The 14,587-nt window shown below is 51.1% G+C and overlaps 2 protein-coding genes across 6 annotated transcripts in view; one reads left to right on the forward strand and one right to left on the reverse strand.

Annotated features, from left to right (window-relative positions):
* Positions 1-1,644: 1,644 nt before the first annotated feature.
* CD3H22orf31 (chromosome D3 C22orf31 homolog) lies at positions 1,645-4,341 on the forward strand. Of its 2 annotated transcripts, none has more exons than XM_042962522.1 (3): positions 1,645-1,717; positions 2,494-2,940; positions 3,845-4,341. In XM_042962522.1, the coding sequence occupies exons 2-3, from the start codon at positions 2,623-2,625 to the stop codon at positions 4,280-4,282; spliced, it is 756 nt and encodes a 251-aa protein (XP_042818456.1). In that variant the 5' UTR covers positions 1,645-1,717; positions 2,494-2,622; the 3' UTR covers positions 4,283-4,341. The 2 variants fall into 2 exon arrangements, with proteins under 2 accessions (XP_042818456.1, XP_042818454.1); XM_042962520.1 differs by lacking the exon at positions 1,645-1,717 and adding an exon at positions 1,818-1,852.
* A 3,854-nt stretch (positions 4,342-8,195) lies between these two features.
* ZNRF3 (zinc and ring finger 3) overlaps positions 8,196-14,587 on the reverse strand; it is a 152,719-nt gene continuing 146,327 nt past the window's right edge. For all 4 annotated transcript variants that reach the window (XM_042963071.1, XM_042963072.1, XM_042963074.1 and 1 more), the window contains 4 exons: positions 14,284-14,451; positions 12,298-12,400; positions 9,780-11,546; positions 8,196-8,389 (listed from right to left, as the gene is read on the reverse strand). In XM_042963071.1, coding sequence (XP_042819005.1) covers positions 8,349-8,389; positions 9,780-11,546; positions 12,298-12,400; positions 14,284-14,451 — 2,079 coding nt within the window. In that variant the 3' untranslated portion in view covers positions 8,196-8,348. The remainder of the gene's footprint in view (positions 8,390-9,779; positions 11,547-12,297; positions 12,401-14,283; positions 14,452-14,587) is intronic.

The raw sequence follows: 14,587 nt of genomic DNA on the forward strand, positions 1-14,587 counted from the left end.
ATAGCTATGAGTGGTTAAGAGCAAGGGTGGTGTAGACCTTGGTTGAGTCCGGCCTTTATCAGTTACTAGCATTGGGATCTGGGGCATGGATCTTGAGCAGCTCGTGCCTCAGTTTCATCATCTGTAAAGTAGGGATGGCCACAGTGCCCAAACTCATAAGATTGTTGGTAGCATTTCGTGAGATCATGCTTGTGAAGTGCCTAGAACGGTGCCCGACCTATGGCAAGCATTCAATAAATACAAAGCTTACTGACATAGGAGAAATAGCTCAGGCCGCATCACCCTCGGTTAGTTCTAAGGAGCCTGGAGGTTACCTACTGGGGAAGAGCCAACGGAAGTGAGTTCCGCTGAAGGCAGAGGAGACAGAATTTGATGGGAGTTGGAGTGTGTATCAGCTGCTGTCCATGTGAACAGCTCTGTGCCAGCAGAAGGAGATTCGGCACGCTCCTCAGAGTCAGAGCACTGTCACTTGGCCATTGAGCAAAGGCCTAGGAAAATAAATATAACAGATGAGTATCCGGAAAGAGGAGGTGTGGGAAGGCCAACCTCAAGACGGGGAAGAAGAGCAGAGAAACAGAAGAGCTACTCTTAGAATTCCTTTATTGCCCAACATTTCCCTTCTGTCCCTGCCATGCAGAGCAATGGCAGACAGTAGCCCAAGAGCCGGGATTCACCGGCTTTGAAAGGATGCTTGCCTGCCCAGTCTCCAGCCATTCACAAACGCTTCCCAAAGACAAACCCTTGCCAACACCCTGCTCTAAAACTGACCCACCTCTCGGGAGGTGAGGCCAGGGCTCACCACTGAATGGGCCCCATTGTCCTCCCAAGCGTCTGTGGGTCCAGATGCCTTTGGCCTGGAGGTGGTTCCACCGCGGCCTGCAGTGCGGTCTGCCTGCAGACTTTGATTCACTCCAGGGACAACACTCAGAAAAATGAAACGGGCAACACATGCGATTCCAGGAGCTCCTGCCAGACGCATACTCTGTTTTTCCATCATTTCTCTCCTCCCCCTCAGGAGGGAGCCTCCTTTGGCATTTGGTGTATAAAAACTCAAAATCACCAGCAGGACGAGCACCTGATAAGGAGCGAGGCATTGCCCAACAGTTACCAGGAAGAGGTGTCTTTGTTCCTGTTTCAAGCCCTTGACACCGCTAACAGCTCTAATTACTGAATTTGCCATGGGATGTAAAATAAAACCACATTCCAGAAACCGTGTAGTCTCCCGGGAGAGAAATGTAGGGAGAGGTGCCCAGGGTTGCAGGAACGTGTTCTTTCATTTCTGGTCCCTAACCTTGGCAGCTCTTTGGAGAATGTAACAGTACCTTCTTTATGTGCATGAAGAAGGCCACTTTTGCACATGTAAGGATCTATCTCCCTACCTGGATCCACAAATGTGGTCTGTGTATTTGACTAAGTTGCGTGCAAACCATGCTTCTTAAGAACGTTAGGATCTTACTAATTCACCCAAGCCCTTTTGGGGGGGGGGGGGCGGAATGAGAGCTTCACAAGTTCCTGAGGCTACAAGCACAACAAAATAGAACTTCTTCCAGCCTAATTTAACTATAAAATCTGATGATGTAACACCCACCCAGATCCACATCACAAACCAAAGTGACATCACAAATACTAGGGACAATGGTTCAAAACTGCCTGCGTGTGAGCCAAAATCCAAACAAACTGCAAATTGCTCATATATGACTGAGGCAGAGAAAGACAGGTGACTAGAAATATTAAAACAAAACAAAGCAAAACAACCACCAAAAAAAGCAAAAGAGAAAAAGGGAAAAGGAAATAAATATTTCTTCCCCCTACTAAGCTAGATAAAATAAAATTTAAGGCAACCGAAACAATGGTAAGGTGATTTTATTTTTTTTACCGATGACGTTTCTTAGAAGGCCAGGTCTCTTTAAATGTGTGCTTCTAATCTATCCAAATTGTTCTCTTGTTCTTGGCTGGTCCCAGGAAATGGAGGTCAGCATCATTTACCTTGTGCTTTTGCCTTTATGGAACCCAGTATTTCTTGAGCAGCCTTTCTTGGCCCATGGCGGTCTGGTTAAGAATTATATTTAGGGTTTGGCAGAACTTTACCTGCTGTTCTTTCTGTGTTGCGGCATGGTGGAGGGGTGACTGCAGTTCCTAGAGGAGTGTTGAGTGATCTCATTTCCATTCCTTTCCCGCCACGGTTCCCTAAGCTTTCCAGTAGACAGGAATTGTCTCTGATTCCTTGTAAGTGCTTCCCAAACCTCCACTTCCAGCTTCCGGAACAAGCATTGCTATGTTCTCTGACAGCCTGAATATCATCGTGACCTTGTTTCTGTACTTGCTACAAAAAGCTTTGGTGAGCAGGAGACCAGATGGATAGAAAGATTTCTAAGAGCTGTGTAGAAGGAATGATGTGTAAAAAGATGTTAATACTTTGCCAAAGTGGACCTTCTAGTCTCTGCTTGGGAACTGGTCTTTTTTTAATTCCTTTTTCTCCCTTTGTAATTCTAGCATCCAATCTACGTGAGACGAGACTCCAGCATCCCCACCTATGGGCTCCGTCAGTCCATCCTACTGAACACCAGGCTTCAGGACTGCTATGTGGACTCACCGGCTCTCACCAACATCTGGACGGCCAGAATGTGTGCAAAGCAGAACATCAGGACCCCAGCACCAGGTAGCACCTCTTCTTGGGAAGTTGTAAAGAATCCGTTAATTGCCAGTTCTTTCTCCCTGATTAAGCTGGTGCTCAGGCGACAACTTAAGAATAAGTGTTACCCAGGACCACGCAAGTTTGAAGAAAAGCCCTCGAAGGGATTAAAACCCAAGGACAATTCAGCAACAAAAGCCATGCATCGGTGCGGGATAAGAAACTCCATCAGTTCCAAGGGCAAACGGCCAGTGGGGCAGCACTCAGGCTCACCGAGGCTCAGGAGGTCTGCAGGAGGCATCAACAAGGTACATGGTGGCTGTGGTGGAGGAAATGGGACGGAGTGGGGACAGGGAAACGTAAGCTAGGGAACATTTAATGCTTAAGTGATTTATATAGAGTGAAGGAAAATCCTAAAGTTAAAGACAGGGCTGTGGGGGGCGGTGGTGGAGGGTGGGGATGTGGGCAGCAGCATGCTATAGTGGAGAGAGTACCAGATCTGGGCTCATGCTGTTTACACCCTGCCTGGTTCTATGGGAGGATGAAGCGGCTTTCATAAGCACGGGCAGAAGGATCTTGATGCAAAGGGAAAACAAGGGTGGGAAAAGCCCGGATACGGGTAGCGCCCTTACGCACACACCCCGAACACCAAGAGGTGAGCTGCAGATCTTGCTGTGAACTTCCACCTGGAGAACCTGGCCTCCCAAGAGGTCCATCACTCCATGGGGCCAGCAGAGCTCAGACTGCACCCTGGAGCTAAGCTGTCTGGCTTCAGATTCCAGCTCTAACTATAATTGAGGAGAACCGTGGGCTTAGCCTCTCTCTGCCTCTGTCTTCTTCATCTATAAAATGGGGAATAATGGCCCTTCCCCCACAGGGTTTCACGATTAAGCTAATAGAGTGCAAAGGGTAAATGCTTAACATCCTGCATGGCATTCAATAGATGACAGGATGGTTATTAACCTTCTAACTGTGTGGCCTTGGGCAAACCAATTCCGATTTCCTTGCCTGTCAAACCGTCCCCTGCTGACCTTACAGGGTTATGGGGGAACGCACGCAGTGGCATACATGAAGGAATTCAGTAAACTAGAACACGCTAGACAAATGTTGGTTGTGGCTGTAACCAAGACTCTGGGACACAAATCCCAGATAATTATTCTGAGCTCCCTTCTCAAGTTTTAGCTTTGACTTCTCTGCTTTCTTCCTGGCTAGAGTAAAGAAAGTTCAAAGGAGAAAAAAGTAACAGTCCGCCAAGATCTTGAGAAGAGATATGCCGAACATGTGGCTGCCACCCAAGCATTACCCCGGAACATTGGGACAGCGGCCTGGAAGGGCCGAGCGTTGTTTCCTGAAACCAGACAGAGACAGCAGTTGTCCGAGGACAAGCTGACCATCCACGGCCTCTCCACAGAGGGTTACAGGGCTCTGTACCACTCTGTGGTTGAGCCGATGCTATGGAATCCTTCAGGGACCCCCAAGAGGTACAGCTTGGAGCTGGGCAAGGCCATCAAACAAAAGCTCTGGGAGGCTCTGTACAGCCAGGCCGCCAGTCCTGGAGGTGCTCAGGACCCAGTGCCTGGCAGGAGGCAGCTGGAGGTCCATGAGGAGCCTGTGCCCAAGAAATGGCCCAAGTTAAAGAGAGAGAAATAGAACTGGAGCTCACGGGCTTAGGATATTCTCTGCTAGATGTCTGAAAAATAAACACCACTTTGCACCTTCCACATAATCTCAGAGTGCTTTACAAATTAGTAACTCCCTCCCTGGGACACAAGACAAATGGGTACGAGATTCATTTCATACTGACAGCCCCTCTCCACTCTCATGATGAGGTCATCTCGACGGCTAAATGCTTGCCATCTCTTCCCTACAAGCCCCCTTTCCTTAATAGGGGTTTGAGGGGTCTCTCGTCTCTCGGTCTTCCAGGTAAGAAAAGGCCAGGCAGAGGAAGTCAACAGTTTATATCCAGCCCATGTTCCTTATTTTAAAAAGGGGACTACTGTTCCCCTCACCCCTCCACATAGCGTTGAGCAGAAAAACTACCATTACCTCAAGGACATAATCCCACACCCTCTCTATCAGATGCTCTCTCATGACACCATCACCCCAGTGCCCAACAACCTGAACTCTATGGTAACAGGACAGGAAATCACACAGGTGCTCACGTGAACAAGTTGAAGTTAAAGGCCCTGCTTCATGTAAACTTCTTCTTGGTGGAATCTGTAGGCCTTTACCCAATAGAGCAATGACAACATGTAACACGTACTTGATAAAATTGTATTTTTTTTTTTACAGTCATTTGTACAATTTGTTACAAAACCATAGAAGACTACAACTTGTTTTAAATCATTTTTGGTCGGCAAATATGTAAAATCTGTGTGCAATTATCATGTATTTACAGGGCCTCATGTTAGTCATTTTCAATGATTATGCCAACAATGTCACACTCTCCACATAAGACATGGCTTAAGATAAATATATTAGTAAATAAATATTCTGAGAACATATTTCCATAAATGAAATGTGCTGCTATACATATACAGAATATACATAAGTTGTTTTCTAGCCTTTAAAACATTTTAAAAAATGGTAATGTTGGAGAAGGAGCCCTTAGACCATTTCATTACAAAATCTTTACAGCAAAGTCTTTACAAAATATCTTTTAAGTGCTATGGGAGAAGGTAAAAAAAAATTTTTTTTTAAAAATAGTGTCTTGTTAGACCAACACAATAGAGTTTATATAAAGAATAGAAAAAGGTCTGTTTAAAAAATAATACTCTTGATTAGTAATTATTTTTTAGACCTCATTTAAAAAGCATTAGTCATGCATGAGCTTTGAGTAGAAACTAGCAGCACGTAAGGGAGGAGGGTCTGAGCGGTGGGACAGCAGATTGGGCTTTATAAAATGGCTTGGGTTCAACAGAGGCGGGAGAGACCGAGTCAGAGCCAGCATATTGAGGCTGTGTCCTATCACAAAGAGGTACCTTGTTGATCAGAAGACCATTTTTAACTGGTTCCAACACTCTTCAGTTTACATGTCTGTCTGTCCCATACCCAGGGCTGGGCCAGGGGACTTCGGCTTGGGGGGGGAGGGGGGCGGTTCTCAATGGAAAATGTGATGCTCCCAGTTTCCAAGGCTATATGACCCCAGCACACCACTGAGAGGCCACCGACAAAGGTACTTGTCATTATTATTGGAGTCTTATAACTTCGAAGAAGACATTACTTTCCATTTGAATGCCTAGGCAATATACTTGGGTTACCACTACATTCTGGTGACCTCCTTGTCTGGTGGGCCAACACAAATTTAAGACAATGGCTGATACTTAAAGTTTTAACATTTCATTTTCCTGTTTCTACCACCCTGTAAACTATAGCAATTAAATGTTTCTTTTTGCCATCTGTAATTATTATTGCTCTTTCAAATGAAAATCAGACACATTTATGTTAATAAGCCCTGTTGAAGCCACATTATCTACTCATCTATTTATTGCTTAAGGCTGTTGAGGAGTAGTTTTCCAAGCAGGGCTAAAGAAAGCCACTTTGGGGCTACGGTTTCAAAGAGTATGCACTCAAAGGCATTAAAAACAAAACAAAAAACAAAACCACAAACAACAACAAGAAAATCTCAACAATGAGAAGCTGGTTTTTGCAACCCATGTTAGAAGCCATGCCCCCCATCCTTCCCCTGAAAACCACGTAATGCAAGCTGTTGTCCCCAGCAGCTGCTACTCCTGGCCGGAGAAATAAAGGCGGCCCGGATCACATGTCAACAGCTTAGGCGCTTCCCACACCCTCGCCAACAGGTGTGCTGGGCATCAGCCCGGGGTGGGGGGGAGCAGCCCCCAAGGGACTGTACCTCAGGGACTGGAGGACACATCTCACCATGGTGAGTTCCTAAATGGCAAATGGCTCCATCAGTTGATGTTGGAATTTCTGTCAAAATCTGGCTACAAGTAGGTAAATGTCCTCATCACAGGCTGGGTTAAAAAAAAAAAAAAAAAAGAAAAAGAAAAGCAAAAAGGCTTGGGATACAGTGAGACTCTCAGTCAAAACATTCTCATCTGGACTTTGGGCTGACTTCCCCTGAGCCTTACATTACCGATGATGGCAACCCAGGGTGGTCTCTATTTCCCCACTAGGAGGGCGGGGGGGGGGGGGGGGGGGGTGGCTAGGCTGTGAGGTTCCTACTCCGCAAATGAGCATTTCAGATGACAAATGAATCAAAGTGACCAGAGGAGTTAGTGAACACAAGGGCTAATGTGATTAGTTTCTTCTAAAAAAAACTTTCTTAAGAACAGGAAGTACATTGATTGGACAAAAAGGATGACAATCCCTGATCTGAAATAGCTTTAAATAGATTCTCCCTTTTAAAAGTGGAAACATCTTAAAAAAAAAAAATGGTTTGGGTTTTAAAACTCTCCCTTCCTCTTAAAAACAAGAACAGCAAAAGGCTGGAAAAAGATACAAAGGCCTACCCTTTGGGTCTAAACTATCTGATAGTCTCTTTCTCTGTCTCCTGGAGAATCAATACATAATAGTGCATTAGGTAGAAAGGATAGTAGACATTTGCAGGTGAGATGAGCAATTTCAGCCGTGAGGCAATGGGCTGAAAGACCCTGAAGCGAGCTTCCAGAGGGAAATGGGATGGGAAACGTATCATTCAAACGGAGCTCGGTGCTGACCCCGTGGGATCCCCAGGAAGGCAGCCCAAGGATGCTGGCTGTGCACCCCCCGCAGGCACGCTCCAGCGCCCTCTGTCCCTTCTCCGGGACACTCTCTGCTCCCTAGACACCAAGGCCGCAAAACTACATTCCTCCCGGGTGTTTGTCCCCACACACCCCTTCGAACCATTTCTGCAGCCAGTAGCAGGAAGCCCAAGTTCAGGACTGTGAACTCTGTCCTTTTACCTAAGATGCTGACCCAAAGGGACAGACTTAGAGGACACTGGGCTGAATTGTCCCTGTCACCCTGGGGCTTTGTGTAGCAATGGCTTGTCCCAGCTCCTCAGTGCTGCAGACCTTCCGCCCTGTTCCTAGCTGTTTCCATCAGCTGCCTAAAGGTGTGGGCTGGAGAGGCATGGCTTCTGAGAAGACCCGAAACTTTGCACGTTGGGATTTGCCACAAGAAAGAAAGAGGCAGCATTGCATTGTTCCTCAGAGTCTGTACCCATATCAACTAGCTTTACTTCAAGTTTCTGGTTCATTTTCTAAGGCAGGTGTAGCCCTGAGCTTTTCAAAGGCCTGAGCCCCCTCCGGGGAGACAACAGTATCTACACATGATGTGGTTCAATTAATGCAGCAGTGATTTTTTTTTTTTTTTCAGCAAAAGTTGGTGGTTAGGGTTCTTTAAAATATATATTTAAATAACTTTACATTTACATATAATATCTTAAAAAAAAACAAAGCAGAGAACTCAATCCCACACACCTCAGAACCCCAAGCACACACACTTTACAAAACAGAATACCATGTTATCAAAAGAGGCAAAAGACTCAAGAGAATTTTGTCTGTTGGTTTGTTAATGGGGGGTGGGGATGGGGGCGGTTTGCCACAGGTGGCTCACATTTTGGGTTGAGAAGGAGGGCTCTCTTTATTACCACTTTTGTGTGTTTGTCAAAGCTAAAAAAAATCTTTTTTTTTTCTTTTTTTTTCTTTCCTGAAGGAAGTCAGAGCTTGGAGTCTCCATATAGTCCCCATTTCCAGAATTCCTTCTGAGCTCAGGCTCCCGTGCCGCCGTCTGCTGGGCGAGATCTCTGTCCTGGGAGAGATAGAGAAAAATCATCAGAGGACAGAACAGGCACTGGAGGCCCTGGGCACAACACACAGGGACCAGGCAAGGGACTTGGGTGCCCGTGCCAGCGTGTGACAGGTTCTCAGGAAGGGACAGCTCCCAACACCAGACAGGCCGTGTTATACAGCAAAGGGCCGAAACAGAGCTCCTTTGCTGAGAGCTCCTCATGCTGTTGGGGGCACAGGTGCCTCCTAGACAGTCAGTCTCCCTCATCTGGAGGTGCAGAGACTTCTGGAAGTCGTTAGGTAGCATGAAAACACCACATTCGGCACTGTTGCAGGCACCGGGAAGAGTGGAGAAGACCCCCTCCTGGAAGCTTACAGACCTCAGAACCAAGTGACCTCAGACTGTGATGGCCTGGGAAGTGAGCAGAGGGTGTGAGAGTGACCTTGGAGGAGGCTGAGGATGTGATTCCAGCTGAGATCTGGAGAAGCAGCAGACAAGTTTGGAGGCTGGGATGAACTTGGCTGGCTGGGGCAATAGACAGAGGCCACAGAAGGCTTGAGTAGCCAGGTGGTGAGTGAAGCAGGAGGTGGTCAGAGGGGTGGGCAGGGGGCAGATCAGACAGAATGGGGTGAGGAGTTCACATTTTTTTAATTTAAAGGTAGTGGCGAGGTACTGAAGGGTTTTCCGGTGTAAAGACATATATTTTAAAAAAGACCACTGTGGTTCCCATGCAGAACAGAAGGCAAGACCAGCAGGAGACCAGTCAGGAGGCCACTGCCTTGACCGTGGGGAGAGGAAACGGGCCTGCCTGAGATGGCAGGTGCGGGCTGCAGAAGAGATTAGGGATACACTTTGGAAGTGGAACCTGTCCTGTTGTGTTGCAGTATTACTCAAAGGTGCCAGACTGTTTATTAGGGACACAAGACGTTTGGGTACTCTAGAGCAATTTGATGAGGTCTGCTGAGTTGAATGAAAATTCTGGACTTGGATTCTGCATTTTTCTGGGAATTTGATTTTCTGGACAGAGGCAAAACACAAGCCCACGTGGTCCTTGCAGACAGGCTAAGAAGCCCAGGACACTGGAGTGTGGACGGTGGGGTGGGCTCAGGGACAGTGCCAGGCTTTCAGCCTGAGCACTGGGTGGGGAGCAGGGGAGAAGTGGGGCAGGGCATGCAGAGGGAGGCATTTGGGAGCGCTGCAGTGGACATGACAGGGTGGGATGCTTGTGAGGGTTAGGGAAGAAGGCCTAATGGGTCTGGAACGCAGAGCAAGGGTTGGGGTGGAAATAACACCTGGAAGTCATCAGGTGCAGATGGTGTTTTTAAGGTCAAGGGCACGAAGGAAGTCGCTTAGAAAACAACCTGGAGAAAGAGGACCCCGACTCTGGCCTCCTGTCCTCTCCTATTCTCACCTGCAGCCTCAGTGGCTGTGGCGCTGGACTCCTGAGTGTCCTGGGGGGTACCGGGGAAGCTGGCCCTGGTGGCCTCTGCACCCTCCAGAGGGCAGCCAGGCGAGAGCGGTGCCCTGGCCTGGCAGCAGAGAACCGGCTCTTCTTCCTGGGCTGCTCCCAGGCTTCTGTGGGGCCGCAGGGCATCCGGGCCCAGGGTCCCACCCCAGGGGCTGAGGCCACGGGTCCCTTGGCAGTCTGAGGTCAGGCCTAAGTCACAGTCCACATCCTCCGGAATGATGGGGATGCGCTGGCTCAGGTCCCGGGCCCCTGGGTGGCAGCTGGGCGGGGCCTCCTGGGCTAGCGTGTACTGCACGCTCACGGAGCAGTCCTCAGTGTAGCAGCCGCTGCCCCCTCCGCCACCATGGGCCACCTGCTTCTCTTCATAGAAGCAGCAGGGCAGGCCCTCATATTTCACCCCATCTGTCCTGGCCAAATGGTCTGGGTGAAGACCGTACAGGCCCTGGGAGCTTCCCGGCTGTGACTCCCCACCCGTGGGGCCACAGGCCTCACAGGGCGGGAGACCCAGGAACAGCGTGCTGCCCCCGGCCACTCCTGCACTGGGCTCCAGCGTGGCGGGCTGGGGCTCGCAGCAGCAGGCACACGACAGCCCCTCGCGGCCCCCCTTCCAGGTCCTCCTGAGATCCGGGGCAGCCCCGGGAGAAGGCTCGAGCCCCACTTCTGAGGTAGAGCTGGCGGGCCCCCTGTGCTCCAGGGAGGAGTTGCTGCTGTAGTTCATCTCCAGGCTACAGGTGGACAGCTGGTCCCCCGAGGGAGAGGCAGGGCCGGGCCAAGGCTCTCCCCGCCCCGCACCTTGACCGTGGGCTGCCGGGAGCTCCTCTGGAGGCGGGGAGCCCTCAAGGCACACGACAGGCCCCCGGCCTGAGCCACCGGAACCCCCCACGTCGCCGGTGCGACAGGGGCTCCGGCTGCGGTAGATGAAGGGGTCATAGTCGCTGCTGAGGGAGCTGCGGAAGGTCGAGCAGCTCCCGTACACGCCCTGGTTGCTGACCTCGGTGCAGTCCACCACGGAGTCGCTGGAGGAGCAGTGGCACTGGCCGGAGCTGCTGCTGCTGCTGCTGCTGTCGCTGCCCGGGCAGTCGGCCAGGTAGCCGCTGCACACTGAGCGGTGGCCGTGGTAGCAGCTGAAGCTGGACGTGCTGCCGCTCTCCAGGTGGGAGGGCGGGGCCATGTGCACCACGGTGGGGAACAGCAGGCCGCCGCCACCGCCGCCACCGCCACTCGGGGGGAAGGCGCGGGTCGGGCCCCTGGGAGAGAGGCCCGGGGGAGCCTGGCCCTCCTGCTCTGGGTAGCTGAGGCCCTGGAAGTAGTAGTGTTGGTACATGGTCTCATACTGGGAGAAGCAAGCTGCCTTGGAGAAGCTGCGGCCGCTGAACTTGGGCCTGCGGAAGGGGTGAGCTGGTGAGTAGGTCCGGTGCTCCAGGCCGCAGCGGTGAGGGGCCAGGGTGTGGTCCAGGTGCAGGGGCGGGTAGCCGCGGATGTAGGTGGGGGTCTGTGGGGAATAGAGGCTCTGCTCCCCGTGCCGGTCCACAGTCAGCAGCGTGACGGGGTTCCCGTGGGAGTCCATGCTTGTCCTGGTAGGGTAGGCCGGGATGGCATTGGTCCTGTGCACGCGGCCGGGGTAGTGCACCGGCAGGATCACCCTCTGCTGCCGGCTGCGCGCAAGGTTGCTGGTCTCCACACACACAGTGCTCGGGTTTCCCTTTTGTTCTGGGGAGAGGTGAGGAAACAAGGTCAGCAGGGGTGAGCACATGGGGCCAGAGGGGTAAACAAGGGCAGAGGCTGAAGCAGGAGGCCCGGTCATGTGCCAATGCGCCCCCTCTCATGCCAATGCCCCCTTCTGGGCCATCAGCAAACCCAGCCACGCTGGCTGGGGCCAGCCCACTTCTCTGTTTGAAGGGTGGTCTCGCCGGTAAGGGCCTACCTCCCGCCTCCCCTCGGTCCTGCCTAACAAAGACACCATGGGGGTTTGCAGACAGCAGCAAAGGTACCAAGATGAAAGGCACTTTCTCTCTTGGAGAAACAGCTCCCTGGAGTCCACCCGGCATTCCGTGCCCCTCATCCGATACCACAGTGATGCAGGAGCAACACTGTGACCCTGCCATCTCACATTCATCTCCTGTGGCCCGGGAACAACCCCCCAGTTCTGGCCATGGGAGCATCATCACTGTCATTTCTGGGAAAGACATTGTGGGCCTAAGGCCTGGAGAGGCCAGATGCCTTGCTCAAGGTCAGGAGGCTGGTTCAGGTGAAGAGACCAAAACGGGAACTCGGGGCAATTCTTCATGGCAGGCTCTCCTAAGGGTTTGGAGGGCTGGTGAACTCTGAAACCCAAGGTCCCCACACTTCCAGGTCCAGAAGGCAGTGCTCGCTCACCAGTCTGCAGCATGTGTCACACTCTTGCTAGGCACTTGGTAGGGACAGTGACTCTTCAGCAACAGTGGAGGCAGGTGACAATTACCTATGATGTTATGCCGACAGTGGGGGCAGGTGTGGTGCTGCAGCAGCCACGGGTCCACGCACTTCCGGTGAAAGCGGTGAGTACAGGGGATAACCCGCAGCTCCTGGGGAGGGAGAGAGGACACACGGCCTGAAGGCAGGGCACAGGCGGAGGGCTAAATGCTTCTTCCTGAGAAGTCCAGCATGGGCCAGGGAGCCCTGTTCACTGTGCCAGTGCCAGAGGCTTCTTCCTCACCCATCCCCCCATCTCTAGCTACAGGTAGACTCATTTCCCTGGAGTCAGCACCCATGTCTGTGTTCTAGGGAGAAGCCCCAACCACGGTCCTCACTGTTAAGGAAGGAAGCGCACAGAAGCAGGCAACTTTCTCGTTGCCCGAGGAAGGCACTCATGTTCATGCTGCCCAAAAGGGGAGACCAAAGCCAAGAGCTTCTGCAGCCTGGGGTCTGGAGAGTGGGCTAGGTTACCCACTTCCCCCCCACCCCCCACCAAGACCTTTGCATCTCCGGGATGGTGGCTCCCTCCGGGTGCTCCAACTGGGTATGAGTAGAAAAGAAGATGCCCAGGACTTGTAATTGACAGGAGGAGCCACCAAGGGCAATGCTCTCCTGTCCTCTCCTTTGCTGGACCCTGGATACTCACCCGAGGGTACATGGTTTCTAACAAAGCAGCCTATGTGGAGAGGAGGTGATGAGGTTTTCTGAGGCAGAACCACCTCTGGAATTCCTGAGCCAAAGCACCCACCAAATTTGCTAATGTGACTTTGTTTTTCCATTCCCTGACCGGCTCAACACAATAATATTCAAGCTAATACCTAATGTTGTGCCTGACCTTGGCAAGAGTTCTACCTGCATTTTCTCACGTAACCTTTGTGATCACCTTGACGGCATGTCCGTCTCAGGCTCACGTCTTGAGCACAGTACAGAGAACGAAGTCACTTGCTTGAGATCACAAAGCTAGAACCTGCCCTGGGTCAGGATTAGAACGCAGGCAGTCTGCACCTAAAGACCATTCAAGGCCCTCTTAATCTCAAGGCCTCTGCGAAAACTCCTTTTTTTCATCCAATAGCCTATCTGGGAGCAGAACGCTTTCATTAAAGGGGCATCAAATGTCTGCAACCGATTCTGAAGTGGTTTGCTTCCCCACCCCCCAAATGTGTGTGTTTGTGTGTCTCTGTCTGGAGAGAGATTAGGCGAACACGGCACAGTGTTAACAAAGGGTTACTCGAGGTGAATGATGCACCATTCACTGAAGGACTCCTGCAGCTTTCCTGAAAGTCTGACATTTTCAGGATAAAAAGCTAGAAGAAAAAAGGTAGCCATCACATCTCTTGTCTCCTGAGTAAAAACACCCAGTGTTCCACGGGGCTTTGCAGGAGAGGTTTGCTTTAAGTCATGCCTCAGTTTCCAGAAGAGCAATTCTAAAATTAAGTCAGTACATGTAGGGGGCGCCTGGGGGGCTCAGGCGGTTAACTGTCTGACTCTTGATTTCAGCTCAGGTCACGATCTCGCAGTTTGAGATGGAGCCTCGTGTGGGGCTCCATGCTGGCAGTGCAGAGCCCGCTTGGGATTCTCTCTCTCCCTCTCTCTCTCTGCCTCTTCTCTGCTCTTGTGCGCTCACTCTCTCTCAAAAAAATAATAATAATAATAGGAAAAAAATTAAAAAATAAAATTATGTCAATACGTGTAAATGTTCTTAACACCAGCCATCGTCTGGCCTCGCATATATTTCCGATCAACTTCTGAAATCATGTGGGTGGAAGCTGGGCCCTCTAGCAAGAGAGTGTCTGCGTTGTGACCACCCTCCTCCAGGGGTGAAGAGCGGTTAGACTGTCTCGGGCCACCTCCTCGAGACCTAGGCGTTTAAACCCTTCTGCCCCTACAAGGCTGTGGGAAAAGGACACGGGGCTCTGTCCTTCCAGGTCCCGTGCACCTCTACTGACCTGTCCACCCCATCCCCACCCAGGACGGGCCCTGCCTCTGCCATTACCTCTCCGTCGATGTACTTCTCCAGGCAGATGGCGCAGTCGGACGTGGAGCTGCTGCTGAGCGTGTCCAGGGCCCCGCAGCTGCCCTCCCGGCGCCCCTTGCTCTTGGAGTTGAACTTTCTGGTTTCCATCTTCTCCAGAGCCTGTACGGCCAGCCTGTTCATGGAATTCTGTGCAGCAGAATGTGGTCTGTGTTAGGGTTTGGGACGGATTTACGGTGGTAGTCGCCCCGAGGGCCATGGCATCTAACACATGGGGACGGGTATAACGCTAGTCCTTTATTAGACCAGATCAGCACAGGCTTTT

This window comes from Panthera tigris, chromosome D3 (assembly GCF_018350195.1).
Source record: "Panthera tigris isolate Pti1 chromosome D3, P.tigris_Pti1_mat1.1, whole genome shotgun sequence".
NCBI lineage: Eukaryota > Metazoa > Chordata > Mammalia > Carnivora > Felidae > Panthera > Panthera tigris.

Excerpts from the sequence above, each read along its gene's own strand:
- CD3H22orf31 (XM_042962520.1), top strand. Across the intron at positions 2,941-3,844 it reads CTGCAGGAGGCATCAACAAG|AGTAAAGAAAGTTCAAAGGA; the intron begins GTACATGGTGGC and ends CTTCCTGGCTAG.